General features: G+C 41.9%; 2 protein-coding genes across 3 annotated transcripts in view; one reads left to right on the forward strand and one right to left on the reverse strand.

The window, feature by feature from the left end:
- Positions 1–19,897, reverse strand: part of LOC105484524 (syntaxin 6) — a 48,322-nt gene extending 28,425 nt beyond the window's left edge. The window contains exons 1-2 of one of the 2 annotated variants that reach the window (XM_011746241.2): positions 19,614–19,893; positions 2,514–2,683 (exon numbers count right to left, since the gene is read on the reverse strand). In XM_011746241.2, coding sequence (XP_011744543.1) covers positions 2,514–2,683; positions 19,614–19,648 — 205 coding nt within the window. In that variant the 5' untranslated portion in view covers positions 19,649–19,893. Of the gene's footprint in view, positions 1–2,513; positions 2,684–19,613 lie in introns of both variants that reach the window. The other variant, XM_024793676.2, reaches the window with a different exon arrangement.
- A 149-nt stretch (positions 19,898–20,046) lies between these two features.
- Positions 20,047–20,644, forward strand: part of LOC105484523 (major histocompatibility complex class I-related gene protein) — a 32,090-nt gene continuing 31,492 nt past the window's right edge. Inside the window, exon 1 of the mRNA XM_024793675.2 lies at positions 20,047–20,138. The gene's annotated coding sequence lies outside the window, so the exon portion shown is untranslated. The remainder of the gene's footprint in view (positions 20,139–20,644) is intronic.

Genomic DNA, 20,644 nt, shown 5'->3' on the forward strand with positions numbered 1-20,644 from the left:
CAAATAAAATCTGGCTCACACTTTCTGAAAACATAGTCAGCTGGACACCAATCATTCTCCGACTTCCTCTGCCTGCAGCCACTGGAGGGAGGATCCCTTTGCCCCAAGACAGAGATGACCTGTTGGATTAAGAAACACAGCCCCCGCTGATGAGCTTCACTACAAACACTTAGGGCTATCTGACCACAGCTGAGCTGGGTTCTTCCTGTTTGCCAACCCTTGTGTCTATCCTTTTTTGACTCCTGATCATCTTTACTAAGCCAGCTTTTGCATGTCTTTTTCTCCTGCCATTCCAAACCACTTCCAATTATGCCAAGATGCTAACCCTACTTCTTAATCTAGGGAGATCAGGCCTTCTTCAGAGAAGCTGCCCTCATTCCCTTACCCTCTGGCCTGGTCCGCCGCACCATGTCAGACACTCGTACAGCTCTCTACACTTCTCTTTCATAGTCTGCAGGTATCTATTTGTGTTATTATTTGATTACCATCTGTTCCGCATCCCTATCCACTCAAAGTTATGTGAGGGCTGGTATAGTGTTTATTAATCTAATCTCCATAACCAGCAAAATGCCTGGCACATAGTATACTCAATAAACATTTGCTGGTTGAATGATGAGTATCTATTAAAACTTTTGTATTTTTAATCTCACATTTTCTCTATCTCCCCTAACTTTTTTTCCTTCCCTCCTGTCTCAACGGAAGAATTATCTCCCTGTAACTGTGCTTTTGATCCTGCCCCCTCATATATTTGCCACTAATCTTAGAGAACATACTTGCCTTTTAATAATTTAAAAGGTACCCGGGGTCATCATGAATAACAAAAATTTACTCCATGTATCAACTGCATACGAATCTGTGCTAACCATAGGGTGATCCTGACAGAAGCTGGTTTTCTTGATGCTTTATCTCACTTAGAGAAAAAACAAAACACAACTCAGAGCATGCAAGTGGCATATCTTCCATCTAAAGTTTTGGTTAAGTGGGATTTCCAGTTGAAAAGAAAAGGCCATATAATGAAGTTTTTACAGTTCTCCAGTGCATGAGTCAGATCAGTGGACTCACTTCACATCAACACCATGAATTAGCAGAACAGATCTGCTTTTACTAAATGCAGTTTCATGGAACAAGATGCCTCTTCGATGGACGGCGCCCATTGAACATCACTTCTTAAACATGACAGTCTACAAAAAGATTTTTTGATCTCTAATTACCAAAGTGTAACACTGGCCTATATGTACCTCTATATGATGATGACTGCTGCACTATTACATAAGCTGTTTGCCAGGCACCATTCTAAACTCTTTACCTGTATAATCCCAATAATCCTATGAGCTAGGTACTCTTGTTATCCTAACTTTCCACTAAAGAGGAAACTGAAGCACAGGGGGTTAAGTGATGGGCCCAAGTAACATGGTAACTGGTTGTGATACTATAACATAATAAATACAAATTTGGTCTCTGCACCTCATTCCTGGCAAACAGCTCCTAGATCCCTTAGAATCTCCAGAGTGATGAGTATCTTTTGTATGTTAATGGCATAACTGATGGTGGGGGGTTTCTAGATAGCCTCAGGATGAGGGGCTGGTCCCCAGAGAAACCAACCATGTGATTAGACAGTTGAAGCTTTCAGCCCCCTGCTCAACCCCACCCCAGGGGAAAGGGACTGACGGCTGAGTTGATCACCAATGGCCAACTGATGCGATCAATCATGCCTACAAAATGAATCCTCCCCAAACACCCAAAAGGACAGAGTTCAGGAAGCTTCCAGATAGGTGAACATGTGGAGGTTCCTGGAGGCACCTGAACAGGGCCTGGAAGTGCTGCACCTCTTCTCCTACACCTTGCAAGCATCTCTTCCATCTGGTTATTCATCTGTACCCTTTGTAATATCCTTTACAATAAACGGATAAACCTAAGGAAACTGTTTCCCAGAGTTCTGTGAACTGCTCTTGCAAATTAAATTAATTTGATCTATGGAGGGAGTTGTGGGAACTCCTATTTATACCTGGTCAGTCGGGAGCACTGGTCACAACCTGGGGCTTGCAACTGGCATCTGAAGGGGGAGCAGTCTTGTGGGACTGAGCTCCTAACCTGTGGACCTGATGCTATTTCCACGTAGACAGTATCAGAAATATCATACCGACTTGTGAGGGTAGAGACATTAAAAAAAAAAAGAGAAACAGGGTTTTTTTTTTCCCCCTTTACATTGGTGGAGCCAGGACTTGAACACCGGGAATCTGATTCCGGGGTCCAGAGTCATAATCATTACACCATGCTGCCTTTATATATATATATTTATAGTACAGGATTTGTCACACACTGTACAAGAATGTGGCTACTCTACCTTAACTTACTGGGCAAATACTTTAAACATATCATGGTACAAGGAAGAGCAACAAACATCAATCAATTATAAAAGAAAATGTTTCAACTACATAGTGGAAACAACTGGAGAAAAACTTGTCTATTTGTCTGTTTACCCAAAATGGCACAGACAGCACAGAAAAGGATATTGATGGTTTCATCAAGGTCCTCTAGATCCCACTCTATGCTCCGGAGGTTGTTTCTCAGCTCGTTGGTGGTCCAGTCGATTTCTTCCCTTGTTGCTGTGGAGGGGTCCTGGAGGAGCTCTGTCCATCTCTGAAACAATCCCTGGGCAGTGTTGACAGCTTTCTGTACCTCTCTGTAATCAAGATGAGGCAAAGGAGAGAAATTACAGGCAACATTCCATGGACAAGTTACTGAAGGATTTAGGCTAACATTTATGATCATACACCATCCTCAGCAACCACCATTCCCACAGAAGGCTCTTCACAGACAAATATCAAAGTTCAAAACTTTGATACACAGTCTGAGTATTATGTTCTCAGCTGATGCTTGGAATACAATATCCATTATTTAAGCAGCTACAATATCAAGTTTGTTGGGGAAGGACAAATTTAATATTTTTCTCTGAACAGACTATACATAACAGTATAATGAAGCAATCCTACAAATCAACTAAAGGGCAATGGGCATTCCCACATGCTTTCACTTGGTGTGATAGTATTAATAATTTATACTCAGATGAAAAAGTCCTAATATAGCCTTTCTTTTCTTGGTATGGGAGGAATGAGAATGCTGGAGGGAAGTTTACTCTTATATAGCTCCCGTTTTATTATAGGTTAACAATTTTAATCCGAGAAATTTTTAAACCCAAAATCTTATTTCCAAACATTATTAGCTTTAAATATACCTACTTTCCTTAATTAAGCAATACCATATACCAGATTAGCGTTTGTTTTTGTTTTGTTTTTGAGATAGAGTCTTACTCTTTTGCCCAGGCTGGAGTGAAGTGGTGCAATCTCGGCTCACTGCAACCGCCATCTCCCAGGTTCAAGCGACTCTTCTGCCTTAGCCTCCCAAGTAGCTGGGATTACAGGCGCCTGCCACCACGCCTGGCTAATTTTTGTATTTTTAGTAGAGACGGGGTTTCGCCATCTTGGCCAGGCTGGTCTCGAACTCCTGACCTCAGGTGATCCACCTGCCTCGGCCTCCCAAAGTACTAGGATTACAGGCATGAACCACCGCGCCCAGCCAGATTAGTGTTTTTCTTGTTCAGAAAATGAGACGAGGCCATTAAGTGCTATGATCTAGCGTGTTTTTAGATTAGATATAGTCACAAGATTTTAAGAACTGTTACCCCCACCATTGGGCCAATATCCACCATTTAAATATTATAATCTAATACTACCACATATAAAAGCCAAAAAGGAGTCATTTTATAACCATATGGTCTCTCATGTTTAAAGATGATAATCCCACTGCTCCCAAACTATAAGAACTGTTTTGATTCTTCTATGATTTCTTCTGGAACAAAGACCACAAAAAAGTGTTCTAGATGATTACGGTGTTTGTTGTCTATGGCTTTAAGACAGAATTCACACACATCCTATACCCTCTGACATTTCAAGTACTGGAAAAAAGAAAGCACTAACAAAAATGAAGAAAAGCACCTTACAATATTTAGGTCTATGGCATACTGACGAGAGCTAAGAGGCTGAATATTAAACAGAGAATACAGCTACTAGGCGCAGGCTGAGTAAATAAGCAAGCCAAATGGACAACAAATCTACCAAGGTCTATTCACATCTAGTTTACAGCTTAGGCAAGTCACCTCATTGTTCCTTTCATGTCAGCCTTTAGACTTTCAGTGCTAACGAGAAACCCTATTTAAGATAAAACGGGGAAGAATTAAGTGAGGTGCAAATCTATTTTCTTTACTCTTTATGGGATCTGGGTGATTCGGTGGAGAAAGAGCTATGTATCATTCCTTAATGCAAAGTAAGTCATCCTTTGGTATCCTGGGGGGATTGGTTCCAGGACCCCCACAGGATACCAAATCTGCAGATTCTGAAGTCCTTATATAAAGTGGCATAGTATTTGCATATAACCTACACACATCCTCCTACATACTTTAAATCATCTCTAGATTATTTATAATACCTAATGTAATTTAAATGCTATGTAAATTGCTGTTATACTGCATTGTTTAGGGAGTAAGAAAAAAAAAGTCTGTACATGTTCAGCAAAGATGCAACCATTCTTCTTTTTACTGAATATATTCAATCCTGAGTTGGCTGAATCCACAGATTTAGAACCCACAGAGATGGAGGGCTGATTGTACTGGTTTATTTGTAAGTACTGAGTACCATCTGTGATAATGTAAGACAGAGTTAAAGAGGTATCTGTAAAGACATCTTTTAAAGAATATAAAATTTATCAATTCTGTAAAGGAAATATGAATTCCTTTTTGAGAACTAGAAGCCTCAAACCAAGAAGCCTTGGGCTAGGGCTTAGGTTTGTTCACCACCACCAGTACACAATTATGATGCTGGAATTAAATTCTAAGTAGCAATCTACGAACTTCTTTGGTCTCAGGAGACTCCTTTGAACTCTTCAAAATTATTGAAGACCCCAAAGAGCTTAGAGTTATGTGTACTACATATCTAACGCTATTTACTATATCAGGAATTCAAACAGACATTTAAAAAATATTTGTCAACTTTAAAATGTGAGCTTACATGTTAACAATGTTTTTATTTAAAAAATTCTAAAACAAAAAAAAATGTAGTGAGAATGGCATTGTTTTACATTTGTGCAAATCTCCTTAATAAATGTGGATTCTCATATCCATTTATACCATCAGTCTGTGGACATACATTTTGGTAGAAGCATATGATGAGAATCCAGCCTCATACAGATATATACTTGGAAAAGGGAGGAGAATTTTAATAGTCTTTTCGGACAATTGTGAATGTACTTTTTTGATAGTATACCAAAACTTGACAAGTGGCTGTTAAAGGTTAGCTGCAATGTGGATCCTAAAACTGTATTAAAGAACTTTTTAGACTTTCTTATTTTACAATAATAATTTTCTTGTTTTTCTTAGTTTACCAAGTAAAATGGGAAGGAGTATCTCAGTCATTAGGGAGCTTTGTTTCCCACACACTACAATCCATTGGTCAATCTTATACAGGCTGAGATTCCATTATCCAAAATGCTTGGGACCAGAAATATTTGGGATTTTTTCAGATTTAGAATATTTGCATTATATTTACCAGTTGAGCACCCCAATCTGAAAATCCAAAATCCAAAATGCTCCAATGAGCATTTCTTTTGAGCATCTTGTTGGTGCTTAAAAAGTTTTGGATTTTGGAACATTTCATATTTGAGATGCTCAACCTGTACTTTGGATCTTTTACTTTTGGATGATTTTATAACATCATGTACTGGTCATTAGGAAAGTATTAGTCTACTGAGTACTGCAAAACCTCCAAATACCAGCTCATTTCATTACACAGTATCCAAAATCATATTTGTTACTATCACCACCAATTTCATCAGAAAAACTTAAGTATTGGCAATCTGTAAGAGCACAGCAGTTGATATAGGCTCTCCAAAATTCTGGGTTTTGTTCTGTTTTTTTTTTTAAACAAAAGACTTTATCACGGGTAAAAATACTGTCAGTTATTTTCCATGAAGTGACAGGTTCACCTCATTCATTTGTGAGAAAATATCTCGAGAATTTTTTAGACAATTCTGAGATTTGAGAAAGCCTGCAAGTCTGAGGAACCAGTTTATCATTCTCTCCAGTAAAAATGAGATTTTGCTAGAGGGAAAAACAGCTATTTCAACTTACAACCCAATCACATAAGTGCTTTTCTTAGAGACAACCATTTTATTTAACAATACATCACAAAAAAGCTCCATGTACATTTCCATTTTGCCAGTGGAATATTAAAATATATACTAAGGGAGAAGATATTTACAAATTACATATCTGATGAATGACATATCCAGAATATATATTTTTAAAACTCTCAAAACTTAGTAAGAAAAACCCAATTAAACAAGGCCAGGCGCAGTGGCTCATGCCTGTAATCCCAGCACTTTGGGAGGCCAAGGCGGGTAGATCACTTGAGGTCAGGAGTTCAAGACCAGCCTGACCAACATGGTGAAACCTCCTCTCTACTAAAAATACCAAAAAATTAGCCAGGCATGGTGGCGGGTGCCTGTAATCCCAGCTACTCAGGAGGCTGAGGCAGGAGGATCACTTGAACCTGGGAGGCAGAGGTTGCAGTGAACCGAGATGATGCCATTGCACTCCAGTCTGGGTGACAGAGCAAAACTGTGTTTAAAAAAAAAAAAAAAAAAGGCAAAAGATTTGACCAGTCACCTCAGCAAAGACATACATATGACAAACAGCACAGGAAAAGATGCCCAATATCATTAATGACATGCAAATTAAATCTTCAATTAGATACTACTACATATTTAGAATGGATTACAATGAAAACAAAACTGACAATGCAAAGTGCCTGAAAGGTGGTGGTGTAACCGGAACTCTCATACCTTACTGGTGGAAAGGCACAATAGTACAGCCATTTGGAAGAGAGTTTGGTTGTTTCTTAAACATATATTTAACATATGACCCAAAAGTCCCACTCCTAAGTGAAATGAAAACTTGTGTTCACACAGCCTGCATTTTTATAGTAACTTTACTAATAACAGCCAAAAATTGTAAACAACCCACGTCCTTCAACTAGTGAGTGGATAAACTGTAGTGTGTGTGTGTGTATATATATATATATAAAACAGAATACTATTCAGCAATAAAAAGGAACAAACTACAGCTACATACAACAACAGACGAATCTCAAATGCATTAGGCTAAGTGAAAAAGCTAGACTCAGAAGGCCATGTACTATACAATTTCACTGACATAACATTCCAGAAAAGGCAAAATTATAGGAACAGGAAACAGTTCAGTGTTTTCCAGGTGCTGGACATGGGGGAAGGACCAGAAGGCATACAGAGAAACGTTTTGGGGTGATGGATCTGTGTTATATCCTACTTGTAGAAGTAATGATTACACAACTATGTGAATCTGTCAATTTCACAGACGTGTATACCAAAAAGGTTGCTTGTCACCGTAGGTAAATTTTAACTTTAAAAAAATGAGAAAAATTATACTTGAGGGTCAAGATTTTATAAAATTAATAAGTTTTACTGTTTCATGAAGAATATTCTTTTGTTTGTTTGTTTGAGACAGAATCTCACTCCGTCACCCAGACTGGAGTGCAGTGGTGCTATCTCAGCTCACTGCAACCTCCGCCTCCTGGGTTCGATCACTTCTCCTGCCTCAGCCTCCCGAGTAGCTGGAATTACAGGTGCGCACCACCACACTCAGCTAATTTCTGTATTTTTAGTAGAAACGGGGTTTCACTATGTTGGCCAGGCTGGTCTCAAACTCCCGACTTCAAGTGATCCGACTGGCTCAGCCTCCCAATGTGCTAGGATTATAGGCATGAGCCACCGTGCCTGGCCTCATGAAGAATATTAAGGGAATATATGACTTTTTTTTTTCCTTTTTTTACTGTTAGTACAAAGTGATGAGGAATACCACAGAAAGCATGGCACGACACCACTGCCTTGATTTTTGGTAAGGCACCAGGAGTTTTAGCCACCACAGCTTTGGTACCATCAGTGCAAATGTCAACACAGTGAAAAAGGCAGATAATATCTGAATATTATCATGAAAAGAGTTTTGAGCTGGTAGATCCTTCTGTGATCTACAATGTCTTAAGACACCGATAGTCAGATTGGAGTCGGGGAGTGTGCATGGGTGGATTCTAGTGGCACTCAGTGTGAAGCAAGGAATCCTTAAGCATGCAAGAAGTAAAGCATGTCCTGAGTAAAAAATGAAAGAAATGGCAGGAATTAGAAAAATGCTACAAAGCAATTGCAGAATAAAGCTCAGCACCCGACAGGCCTGACCAGTGAGTTGGCTTATTCCACTCTAAAGCTCTTACTTTTAAAAACAGGATTTCTGTTTAGTTTTCGTTTAGTAACACAGACATAAGAAAGGTAAACCAGTTGTTATTTTACATTTTTAAGATGGATGTTTTAAGGGATTACAAAGGTAGAAACTGCCAACAATGGCTCAGATCTTGAAAGACAGCCAGAATCTGCAGTGTATCAAGGAATCCCATCACAATAGCAAGCAAAGAGATCTCTCTAAGTGTAAAACCTCCCAACCATTCTTCCAATATCATTTCAGCTCAGCGTTAGCCTGAAAAAGAAGGCATGAACTGGGAGCAGAAACAATGTTGGTCACAAGTCTTATTTGGAAGCCAACTATTAACGGTAACCAGCATTTTCAAAAGCACGTGGGATTTCTAAACAGCTTCAAAAGCCACAAGACACACCTAATAATGTACAAATCTAACCAGGGAGACAACCCTCTCAATTCAGAACCACTTGTTAAGTACTTGCAACTAAAAACTGAAGGTTACTTGGCATTCCAAGTAAGTCAATTCATAAAACAGTAGCATATCATCATGTCACCTATTTGAGATTTGTGAGGGTTTTTACAAGAGAAGTGCCCATCTATGTGATTTCACATTTCTTTCTCAGGAAAGGCAAGGGACTTCAGGATCAGTTGGCTAGTGATGCATGACCCACAAATGCCCACCCACCACTGCTGTCTGTTCTACACAGCTAGCCCATGTGAGCACTGCACTCTGTGCGGAGCACTTCATTTTGAGAAGCGCTTCCCGCTGAGTGAGCAGCTACAGCTACTGACTTCTTAGGCAACAGAGATCCATTTTTGTCTGTTTCCAGAAAAGTGACAATCGCAGATAGTGCTTCTTTATCCCTTATCTTTGTCTGATTTAGCTATTTTTTTCCCAACTATGTAATCAGAAAAATTAAAGTCTGATACCCAGAACTTTCCATGAGGGAGCATACCTTGAAGCAGGTACACCTTGAATTTTCAGAGTTCTTCAGCTTAGCAAACGCTTGGTAAATAACAATCTGCTCACCCACAGCTTGGAGAATCATGTCCGGCAGCATTTCACTGAAAACTTGCTGATGACTTTCCTAGGAATTACAGTTTTAGCTGCTGACCCAGAGAAGCCTTTTTCAAATCCCTGAAAGACAGCTATCTCCACACATCAAGCAAATCTTGCACTATTTGTCACACATGCTGCCCAAAGCAGTCTCGTCTGATACAGGTAGCATTTCGTGGATACCAAGAGCCAGTGCTGGCAATACTAGGGATGTGGCTTTTCCCCCTTGCTGTCTACAGAACAGCCCATCAAAATCATGGGACCTGTCATCTTCTCATGGACTGAATTCCCTACAGACACCAGAATGAAGGCTCTTCACGGCAATTCACCCCAATGCCCACAGGACCACTCACAATGCAGAGCTTTCCCAGTAAGTAGCTGTCAAAAATGGAAACACTGCCCACATCTTTGAAGAATGTATCTTTTGGGAAAAACAAAATAAAGTCATCCAAGCATCCAGATTCTTTTTCTTTTTTATTTTTTATTTTTGAGATGGAGTTTCACTCTTTGCCCAGGCTGGAGTGCAATGGCACGATCTCAGCTCAGCTCACCGCAACCTCTGCCTCCCAGGTTCAAGCAATTCTCCTGCCTCAGCCTCCCGAGTAGCTGGGATTACAGGCGTGCGCCACCACGCCTGGCTAATTTTGTAATTTTAGTAGAGACAGGGTTTCTCCATGTTGGTCAGGCTGGTCTAGACCAAACTCCTGATTTCAGGTGATCCACCCACCTTGACCTCCCAAAGTACTGGGATTACAGGAGTGAGCCACCGTGCCCAGCCAATTCTTCCATTCTTCATAAATAAAAAGTTGATGCTGGCAGAACCAACCTCATTTGTTTTTGAAGTTAGCCCAACATTGATCCCTTGTCACTGACAGTTGAGCCTCTTTCATACAACCTCCCAATCTGGTATACCACCAAACTAGCCTCTGGGGCCACAAGTAACACATCCAGATGTCCAAAAAAAAAAAAAATCACAAAGGTTTCTTACTTGTATCTAACCACGTTTGCCAAGTAAAATGAGAAGAATATCTCATTTTACATGGTTAGATACAAAAAAGCCATTAGGGTGCTTTTTTCCCCAGTATTTGTCATTCAGTTGTACCAACAAATTGCATAATTGTAGCCACAACCCCCATCATCCTTTTCCCTGTTGTGGTTGAGGCAGGGTCTCACTATGTCACCCAGGTTGGAGTGCAATGGTGCAATCACAGCTCACTGTAATCTTGAATTCCTGGGCTCAAAGGATTCTCCCATCTCAGCCTCCCAAGTCGCTAGGACTACAGGTGCACACCGCCATGCCAAGTTAATTTTTTTTTATTTATTGTAGAGACAGGGTCTTGCTGTTGCCCAGGCTGACCTCAAACTCTTGGCCTCAAGTGATCCTCCTGCCTTGGCCTCCCCCTTCAGCCTTTTTATTTCTCCTTTCTTCTTTGCCCATGCTGGCAGACTCTGAATTGGCATCTGTTCAAGTTATTGTGGTTATTTAACAATGACCCCAAAATGTAGTGATGTAAAACAACCATTTATCATGTCATGTCATGGAGTCTGTAGATCAGGAATTAGACACAGCACAGCTGACCTGTCCCTGTTCCACAATGTCTGGGACCTCAGCTGAAAAGATTAAACAGGCTGGGGCTGTAAAGGCATCACATCTTTCCATCTCTCCACAGTCTGCATGCATGTTCTAACAGAGTGGCTTCAATGTAACTGGACTTGTTACATGTTAGCTCAGGGTAGCCTACGCTTGTGTCCCAAGATGAAAGATGCAGACAGAAGGTATGCTGGTTGTCTTTTATGACTTAAGCTTTAGGATTCAAGCAGAGTCACTTCTGCTTCAATCTGTTAGTCAAAGCAGTTTATAAAGGTCTGCCCAGGTTCAAAGGAAGGGAATACAAACTCCAGTTTGATAAAAGAATGCCAGCTTCACAATTTAAGAAAAGCAAACAGCGGGGCGTGGTGGCTCACGCCTGTAATCCCAGCACTTTGGGAGGCCGAGGTGGGTAGATCACCAGGTCAGGAGTTCCAGACCAGCCTGGCCAATATGGTGAAACCCTGTCTCTACTAAACATACAAAAATTAGCCGGGTATGGTGGCATGCGCCTGTAAATCCAGCTACTTGGGAGTCTGAGGCAGAAGAATCGCTTGAACCTGGGAGGAGGAGGTTGCAGTGAGCCGAGACTGCACCACTGCACTCCACTCTGGGCAACAAGAGCGAGACTCGAAAGAGGAAGGAAGGATGGAAGGATGGATGGACAGAAGGAAGGAAGGCAGGCAGGCAGAAAAGTAACACAGGACAGAACATTTATTGGTGCAGCCATCATTGGAAAAAATACAATCTGCCACAACTCCTTTATCTGGGACAGCACCTACTCTGCAAGTCTCTTTACAGAGGGATACCCATTTCATCAATACAGTAAAAGAGGCTAGTCAAGGCTGAAAGTTTCCATTCTAGTAATGAAACGTGAAAAACTCAGGTTGAGCGAGCCTCTGCAACCACATCAGACTCCCACTCCTCACTCTCCTCCAACTGGTTCCTGCCCCATACCCCACAAACCTGGTTTCACCAGCAATCTCTCTGGAAAGAGAGGAGCTCTTTTTATTGCTTGACTTCTACATTCACGTCGTTTGTCCTTTGTATTTGAAAGGAAACACATGCACAGGCACACCCTTTACTTGACTTTACTGCCATTTCCAAATTCAACCACACTGTACCATATTTTGTAATTACTCTTGTGAAAATGAAAAATCATTTTTACTCAGTTACCTACAACGATATACAATTTTTGACCCTAACTTACTGCTGCTTCCACAACTCGACCAATGACACTGCAGGTCAAAGTCAGGAGTGAATTTAACTTGTCCTCATTTTTGGTGCACTTGACACCATGGTCCATTATATCTATTTTCTTGAAACTCTCACTTCCTCTGTCTCTGTGACATTGTGCTGTTGTAGTTTTCTACCAGTTTTCTCCTTCCTCTTCCTCCACTGGATCCCAATGTTTCTCAGCACTCTTTTTGTGGCCTCTATGTGCTCATCAGCATTCACTAGTTCAAAGTATCCCTCTTAAGTTGATGACTCCCCCACTACACTTCCAACCCTAACCACTCAGCAAGGCTTAATTCCTGTATCTTTAGATGCCTATAGGATCATTCCATTTGCCTAAAACCAAACTAATCATATCCTCCCTACAGAACATAATGTATTCAAAACAAACAAAATAGAAAAATCTGCTTTCCTTTCTAGCTTCCTCATTTCAGCCAACAGTGCAACCGTTTTCCAAGTTTCAACACTTGTCTAGACAAGAGTCATTTTTGACTCCTCCTCCTACTTCTCACCTTGCACAACCTCTACGTAAATCCAATCACTGAATTTTTAGATCTGGATGGAACTTTCAAGATAATCTAGTTTGTGCTCACTAAACAAATAAGAGACCTTGGGGCTCAGACATATTGGCTGCTTGCCTCAAGTTCTTCCAACCCTGATTATGAGACACTTTCTATTACCAAGATTTATTTAGTTGCATTTTTGCGAAGCTTCCACAGAGACGGAGTCTTGCACTGTCACCGGGGCTGGAGTGCAGTGGCACGATCTCGGCTCACTGCAAAAGAGGGTTCAAGCGATTCTCCTGCCTCAGCCTCCCAAGTAGCTGGGACTACAGGTGCCTGCCACCACGCCCAGCTAATTTTTTGTATTTTTAGTAGAGATGGGGTTTCACCATTTTGGCCAGGGTGGTCTCGAACTCCTGACCTCATCATTCGCCCGCCTCAGCCTCTCAAAGTGCTGGGATTACAGGCATGAGCCATCGCACTTGGCCCACAAATCTATTTTCTTTGTGGAATCAGAACATCTGGGTTTGAACTCTTAACAGCTGACTATAAGCAAGTGAATAGTAACTGCTAGTTTAAAAACTGCCTCCTGATTTAGAATTTATGATAGAAATCACATTAAATTTAAACTCCTCAGGCAGGTATTCAAACCCCCTCCCACTCCTACTCCTAACCCAAACTGGCTGACTTTAATACCAAGCATGGTTTCTCACTAAAACAAATTCTGTTTCAGTTGGCAGGTCTTCTTCCCCTCTTTATCTTTCTCATTCCTGGTTCTAGACTTCTGCTGAGTTGTTTCCCCAGCCTGGAAGAGCCTTACACCTTAGCAGACACTTCCTTCAAGGCCCAGATTGACCCGCATTCCCAGTATAGGTCTTTCTTTTCTTTCAAATCTCCACAGCATCTCAACTCTACTGCAAAATCTTACACAGTGTATCTTTCACATATCTGCATAGTGTTCTCCAAACTAGATGGCAATTTGAGGAGCTAAATAATATTAAGCACTCAATAAATTTATAATAAAAGCTTGCAAAGTTGTTTTTACAATGAAACACTGGATTCTGCTTTTCAGAAAGTATTAAATGAGATTTGATTTACATTCAATTTTAATGGGCCAAAATTAACAAACAAGGGTTATTTTTTCACAGTGACTCTACCAATAAACAGTTTTTCGACGTGAACAGAATGCATGATGCCCTCGAGGAGCTCATAATCTAGTGTTAATAAAGCTAGATATGCAGACAGAGAAGGTTAAAGAATACAACATATACCATCTTATTCATTTGCTTACATTATTTCAACATCAATCCACAGCCAAAAACCTGGAAATAAAACCATTATCATGCTGGGCACGGTGGCTCATGCCTATAATCCCAGCATTTTGGGAGGCCCAGGTGGGCAGATCACTTGAGGTCAGGAGTTTAAGACCAGCCTGGCCAACATGGCGAAACCCCATCTCTACTAAAAATACAAAAATTAGCCAGGCATGGTGGCGGGCTACTCGGGAGGCTGAGGCAGGGAGAATAGCTTGAACCCGGGAAGCAGAGGTTGCAGTGAGCCGAGACACGCCACTACACTCCAGTCTGGGTGACAGAGTGAGATTGTCTCAAAAAAAAACAAAAAAAAAACCAAAAAAAACTATCCTCATCAGACACACAAAACCTCCAAAGCAATAAAACAAAAAAGAGCCATGACATTCACGCCTTTTATCCATAGGAGTGGCTCACTTACACTCTATCTCCACATGCTTAGTTACATGGTTTTCTTCTGGGTCTGATTAGAAGCTGCAAATTCTAAAAGGAGGCTAATTCTAAAAGCTTGTCAGCAAGGGAGGAAAAAAACTACAGAACTAAACGGTCAAAATGCGTTCACTCAACAAACACTGAGTACGTCCCTACTGAATACAAAGATGAAGACTACAAGATTTAAATATGGTATTTTCACCCAGTAGATTAGTAAAGATTTTTTTAAATGAAAATCCCAGTACTGGGAGACAGGGAACTGGGTCCCTCAAACACTTTGTGGGGCATAGGGGAATATTCTGGAGGACAATGTGGTAGTATGCATCCAACGCTTTGCTGTGCATGCCCTCTGAATTAGCAATTATGCTCCAGGAATACAGGCTATGATAATCAGAAGCAGCAATACAGACCTATGACAAGTAGGCTTATCACCACATTAATTGTAGTGTGATCATAAATATAATTTATCCTCCAGGATGGACATTTATATGACAAAATATAATGCAGTCATTAAAAGCTGCCACCCAGAAGTTTGAAGGATATAAAGAAATACAGATGAAAGTGTCATAAAACAGGCCAGGCGCGGTGGCTCACGCCTATGATTCCAACACTTTGAGAAGCCAAGGTGTTTGGATCACCTGAGGTCAAAAGTTCAAGACCAGCCTGGCTAACACGGTGAAACCCCATCTCTACTAAAAATACAAAATTAGCCAGGAGTAGTGGCGCACATCTGTAGTCCCAGCTACTTGGGAGGTGTGGCAGGAGAATCACTTGAACCTAGGAGGTAGAGGTTACGAGGTTACAGTGAGCTGAGATCATGCCACTTCACACGAGCCTAGGCGACAGAGTGAGACTCTGTCCCCCCCGCCCAAAAAAAAGAAAAAGTCATAAAACCATATATAAAGTATAATCCCAATTTTTAAAATGACCATATTATATATATATAATATATATTTATAATAAATATATAAATCCTGGCCTTTCCACATATAAGCTTATAAAGTTGAAGTTTTTTACTAAGTTTCATTTTCCTTATTGTGAAATGATGACAATAATAATACCTACTTCATAAGGATAAAAAAGAGCAATCCCTGTTGTGGGATTCTGTTCTGAACAGGACATTGACAATGTCAAAACCCGCCAAAAGGAGCTTCAAACATTCAAGCACTAACCACTGCATGTTTAAGTTACAACAGCTTTCTAACTGTTCTGCTTTTTCATTTTTCCTCACACTGATGCATCCAACACTACTACCAAATCAATATTCCTAAAATCCCAATTTCATGTCATTTCCTTGCTTTAAAAATCTGCAATGGCCTCAAGATGAGATTCTCCTTAGGCCAACATAACTTGACCCTTTTTGACCTGCACTGGGAAGTATTGACAGTAGCTGTGAAATCAGGTTGTTCTAATTTGAATCCTGAGTACACCACTTATTAGCTGTGTGACCCTGGGCAAGCAAGTTAACCCCTCTAATACTTCCTCAGCTTCTCATCTCTAAAATATGGCTAGTATTCATCATATGGGTGTTTTTACAGAGTGAAAATTCATATAAAGTGCTTACTTAGCACTTCATATGAATGCCTGGCACTGGAGATGCATCCTTTAAATGTGAGCTGTTACTACTGCTTCCCTAAACTGTATACTCCACCTGGGCTGCTCTTCTAGATCATTTCTAACACACACTGCCCAACTTAGGACTTTTGCTGGTGGTGGTCTCACCCATGAGGCACCATTCCATCACAATCACCACCACCAACAAAGAGTATGTGTTCAACATTTACACTAAATATTCAAGGTGTAGGCTGGAAATACAGGAAAAAACAAAAACAAAAAAAACCAGTCTCAACCCTCAGAGCTCCTAGTCTAAAAAAGACAGAGGAAGAGGTCCAATAATTCGGGGAAGCACTTCCTGGAGGCAAGGGAGATGCTTACACTGACTCCAGAAGGCTGCGTGGGTGAAGCAGGCAGTGTGGGTGCACGTAGAGTAAGAGCATCCAGTACAGCAATCATAGTCACTGTATTGAGTCTGGCACTGCTGGAGTACTAAGGCAAAGGGAGAGCAGAGGCTAGATCAGGGAGGTCAGGAAGTGTTGGCACTTTATTCTGCAAGCCAACAGCAGCCACTGAATAATATTAAGTAGGGTACACCTGCCTGGGGCTCTAGAAAAGCTTACACCGTGCTGTCCAATACGGAAGCCACATACAACTACTGACTGGAAATGTGGCTAGTGTGACAGAAATTAAATTTTAATTAATGTAAACTTGGTAACTGACATGCAATTCAGTTATCAAAAACCTTTTATGTATATTTGGAACAATTAAGAGTATGTAGACCAGGCGCGGTGGCTCACGCCTGTAATCCCAGCACTTTGGGAGGCCAAGGCAGGCGGATCGAAGGTCAGGAGATTGAGACCATCCTGGCTAACATGGTGAAACCCCATCTCTACTAAAAAATACAAAAAATTAGCCAGGCATGGTGGCGGCCACCTGTAGTCCTTAAAAAAAAAAAAAAAAAAAAAAAAATTACCCAGGAAATACAAAAATTAGCAGGGAAATACAAAAATTAGCCAGGTGAGGTGGCACCCACCTGTAGTCCCAGCTACTCAGGAGGCTGAGGCGCAAAAATCGCTTGAACCTGGGAGGCAGAGGTTGCAGTGAGCCGAGATTGCACCACTGCACTCCAGTCTGAGCAACAGAACGAGACTCTTGTCTCAAAAAAAAAAAAAAAAAAAAAAAAAAAAAAAGAAAAGAGTATTTAATGAATTTTAAATACAGATAAATTATTTCTGATGAAAATTTAATGTCCAAATTTAAATGTGCAGTAAGTGTAAAATATGTATTAGATTTAGAAGACTTAGTGCAAAAGTAAAATATCTCATCAATCTTTGTATTAATCACACGTCGAATATTTTGAATGTACTAGAGATTACATTAGAATTAATTTCACCTGTTCCTTTTTATTTTACTGTGGCTACTAGAAAATGTAAAATGACGTACGTGGCTGGCATTATACTTCTATTGGACAGCACTGATCCAATAGATCCCAGGACAGCTGAAAGAGGAAATGAGACCAGAAGCAGGAAGAACAATTAAAAGACTCTTTGATAAGCATCCAGGTAAGAGAGACAGGCTTGATTATCTAAATTCTGCCAATCTTCAAAACGTAATTCAAGATATACTTATTGCCTCCAAAAGCTTTCCTAATCCTAACAATTCCCAAGGAGATGCCTTTCTCTGAACTCCTGGGGCACTCATCATCTGCAGCATTCACTTCAACACTCATTCATTTGCCACCTGTCATTTCTACTTAATTTTGGGGTAATTTGTTTCTCAGATTAGACTAGAAGCTCCTAGGCCATAATTTAGGCATCCTTAATTTTTCCATGCTGTGTAATGCATTCTTGATACTTTTAATAAACACAGGTGCATGACTCCCAAAAAATCTGGATACACCTCCATGGGTGACTTTACCTTTCCACAGTAGAAGGTACTGAGAATCTCTTTTCCTTCAAGAACCTTAAAGACAGGAGCTAAAATGATGTAAAAGTCAATCAAAACTCCGAACCAATGTTCCAATAAAGTAGTGATATTTAATCAGTGAACAAGCATTAGACGACTGCATTGGATACCGTCAAGAAAAAAAAAACGCCACGACGGCAGAAGAATTTAGGCTTTTGACAAATTCCATAAAAAGTCAAACAAAAAATTTCTGATCATCTCTGATCTCCACTGCCAAAGATAACCTTTGCCAACCTAAGCATTAAGAACTTTCAATCAAGGAAAAAACACATTTTTAAAATTAACCCCTAATCAATTCTTCTAATAAATATCACATTTTCCAGGTAGGGAGTCACATATTACCAGTAAATCTACAACTCAGCATTTTCCCATCTAAATTAGAGTAAGGTGAAGAAAAAGACCTTTCCAGGGAAATGTTAAGAAATATTATAAGTGTATTTTACTGCATCATCGATAAAATCTTTCACCTAAAATGCCATTTAAATTTTCTACAATACTTGAGTATACAACAGCCAGCTTGTACCACTACAAAAATAGGAAGCTAGCAGCAACTCGTTAAAAGCAAGGGACATTCTGTGATCAGTACTGATTTGGGAACTTTGCAGTTTTCAGATTTTTCATGTTTGACATTTAAAACAGAAAACTGACACGTTTCTAATAAGAAACTAAAAGTTACATCAGAATTAATCTTCTTGCATTTGTTTAATGGCTACAAAGTGGATATTACAAAGTGCAGTTGAAGTTTCTATCTCCAAAGAAACAATCGAGCAAGATGGAGTTAGGACAGCTTACAAGGGAACAGAAGGCAGTTCTATTCTGAAAGGCAGAAGAAATAGGAGAAACCTGTCAAACAGCCTGGATGATATCAAGGAGTTAACAAGCAACACTCATTTCCTTTAGCACTGTGAGAAAATTCCGGTTGCTAATAGAAAGCTGAGGAAAGTTTGGTTTGGCTTGTTTCATTTTGTTTTCCTTCCAAATCATCACTGAGTATGAACGACTGCTTTCCTCTCCTCACATTACTCAGTAAAAACTCCCCCCATTGAATTGTCTTCCTGTGCCCTGCTCCCCAGCCTCCCAGATCGGCCCCCGCCCCCGCCTCCCTCCCAGCAAACGTGCTCAGACGCCTCTGGGCTTGTTGTGGTCTCGCCAGTCCTGCGGACGAGCGCTCCAAACTCAATGGACAATGGAGTTCACCCCCGTCAACACGAACTACAAAGCTCAGGAGGGCCATTTCCCTTTTCCTGCCCAGATGCTGTTTTCGCTCCTTCGAAGCAAGGTCCCATGCTCGAATAGACGGCCAGTGTGAGCTAGGACCTGCGTGTCTCCTTCTCACCTGCAGAGCTGCTGAGCCCCTCGACCCCCAAATAAGTTGTACCGCAGCGCACAGGCCAAAAAGGCCCCACCACCACCAGGGGCTTGGCTGGGGACAGTGGCTTCACCGTCCAGGTAGGGATGCAGGAGACGTCTCTGGACGCTTGGTCATGGCCCTCAAGACTAAGCCGTCTCCACTGTGACCCCTCCCCAGCTCCAACTTGCCTCCCCTCCCCCTACTGCGAGAAGACCGAGGAGGTGCGGGCAGGCAGCACCGCCACCTCTTCCTCCAGTGGAGCCCTCGGCCGACACTCACCCTTTCACCACAAAGAAGGGGTCCTCCATGGACATGGCGTCCCGGCCCCGGCCGCCTCCACCTCCACCGCGCACAGAGCGCCCGTGCCTCCCGGCCTCCTTCCGCCCACCCGGCCTGTTCCCGCAGCCGCCCGCGCCTTAGACTGGGGGACGCCGAGCAGCGGGCACGCGCGCAGGCCAGGTGCACGGGACCACCGCTGGTCCAGCACTCGCTCAGCACCACTGGCCGAATCCCGGACTCCAGAGCCGGCCCCCTCTGCAGCCTCCAGTCCCGGCTCCTCCCGGCGTGTCGGAGAGCCTGACCCCACCCCCAGGACCCTCGGCTGCGGCCAATCACGAAAGCCGCCTGAAGCACGACTTCCGTACCCCACTCACGTGATCAGGGCCTGCCCCTCCCCCCAGTGGGCGGGGCCTGGGCCTGCGTCACTCCGCCCTGGAGGCGGAGCCCTCGGGGCGGAGGAGGTGGGCGGCTTTCTACCGCCCTCTCCTCAGGCTTGAAGGTGAAGAGCGGCTTGTTCCCTCAGAGGTAGGCAGTCGGCTTTTCAGGATAAACTGTAGTTGTACCTGTTTTGCAAAATCCTCTTACCTTTCCTCTACTTTTAATACTTGATTTTGACAGTATGTAATTTATAAATCTATCTGGTCCTCGACTTAAAATGAAGCATAGTATCTGATTATGATGCTACACAGCTCCTTCAAGTAGGGTCTTACTTTGTGTTGGAGAGTGTGCTAAAAAGTTGTGTATGCATCATCTCAGTATTCTTTGGGGGAAGGTATTATTCCCCTCCTTCCCCTTTTTGGGGGGCAGGGACTCTCTCTGTCACCCAGGCTGGAGTGCAGTGGCACAATCACAGCTCACTGCACCCTCGACCTCCTGGGCTCAAGCGGTCCTCTCGCCTCAGCCTCCCGAGTAGCTGGGACTACAGGTGAGAGCCACCACGCCCGGCTGATTTTTAAATTTTTTGTAGAGATAGAGCTCTCAGTATATTGCCTAGGCTGGCCTCGAACACCTGAGCTCACAAGATCCTCCTG

The sequence above is a fragment of the Macaca nemestrina genome, chromosome 1 (assembly GCF_043159975.1).
Source record: "Macaca nemestrina isolate mMacNem1 chromosome 1, mMacNem.hap1, whole genome shotgun sequence".
Lineage (NCBI taxonomy): Eukaryota > Metazoa > Chordata > Mammalia > Primates > Cercopithecidae > Macaca > Macaca nemestrina.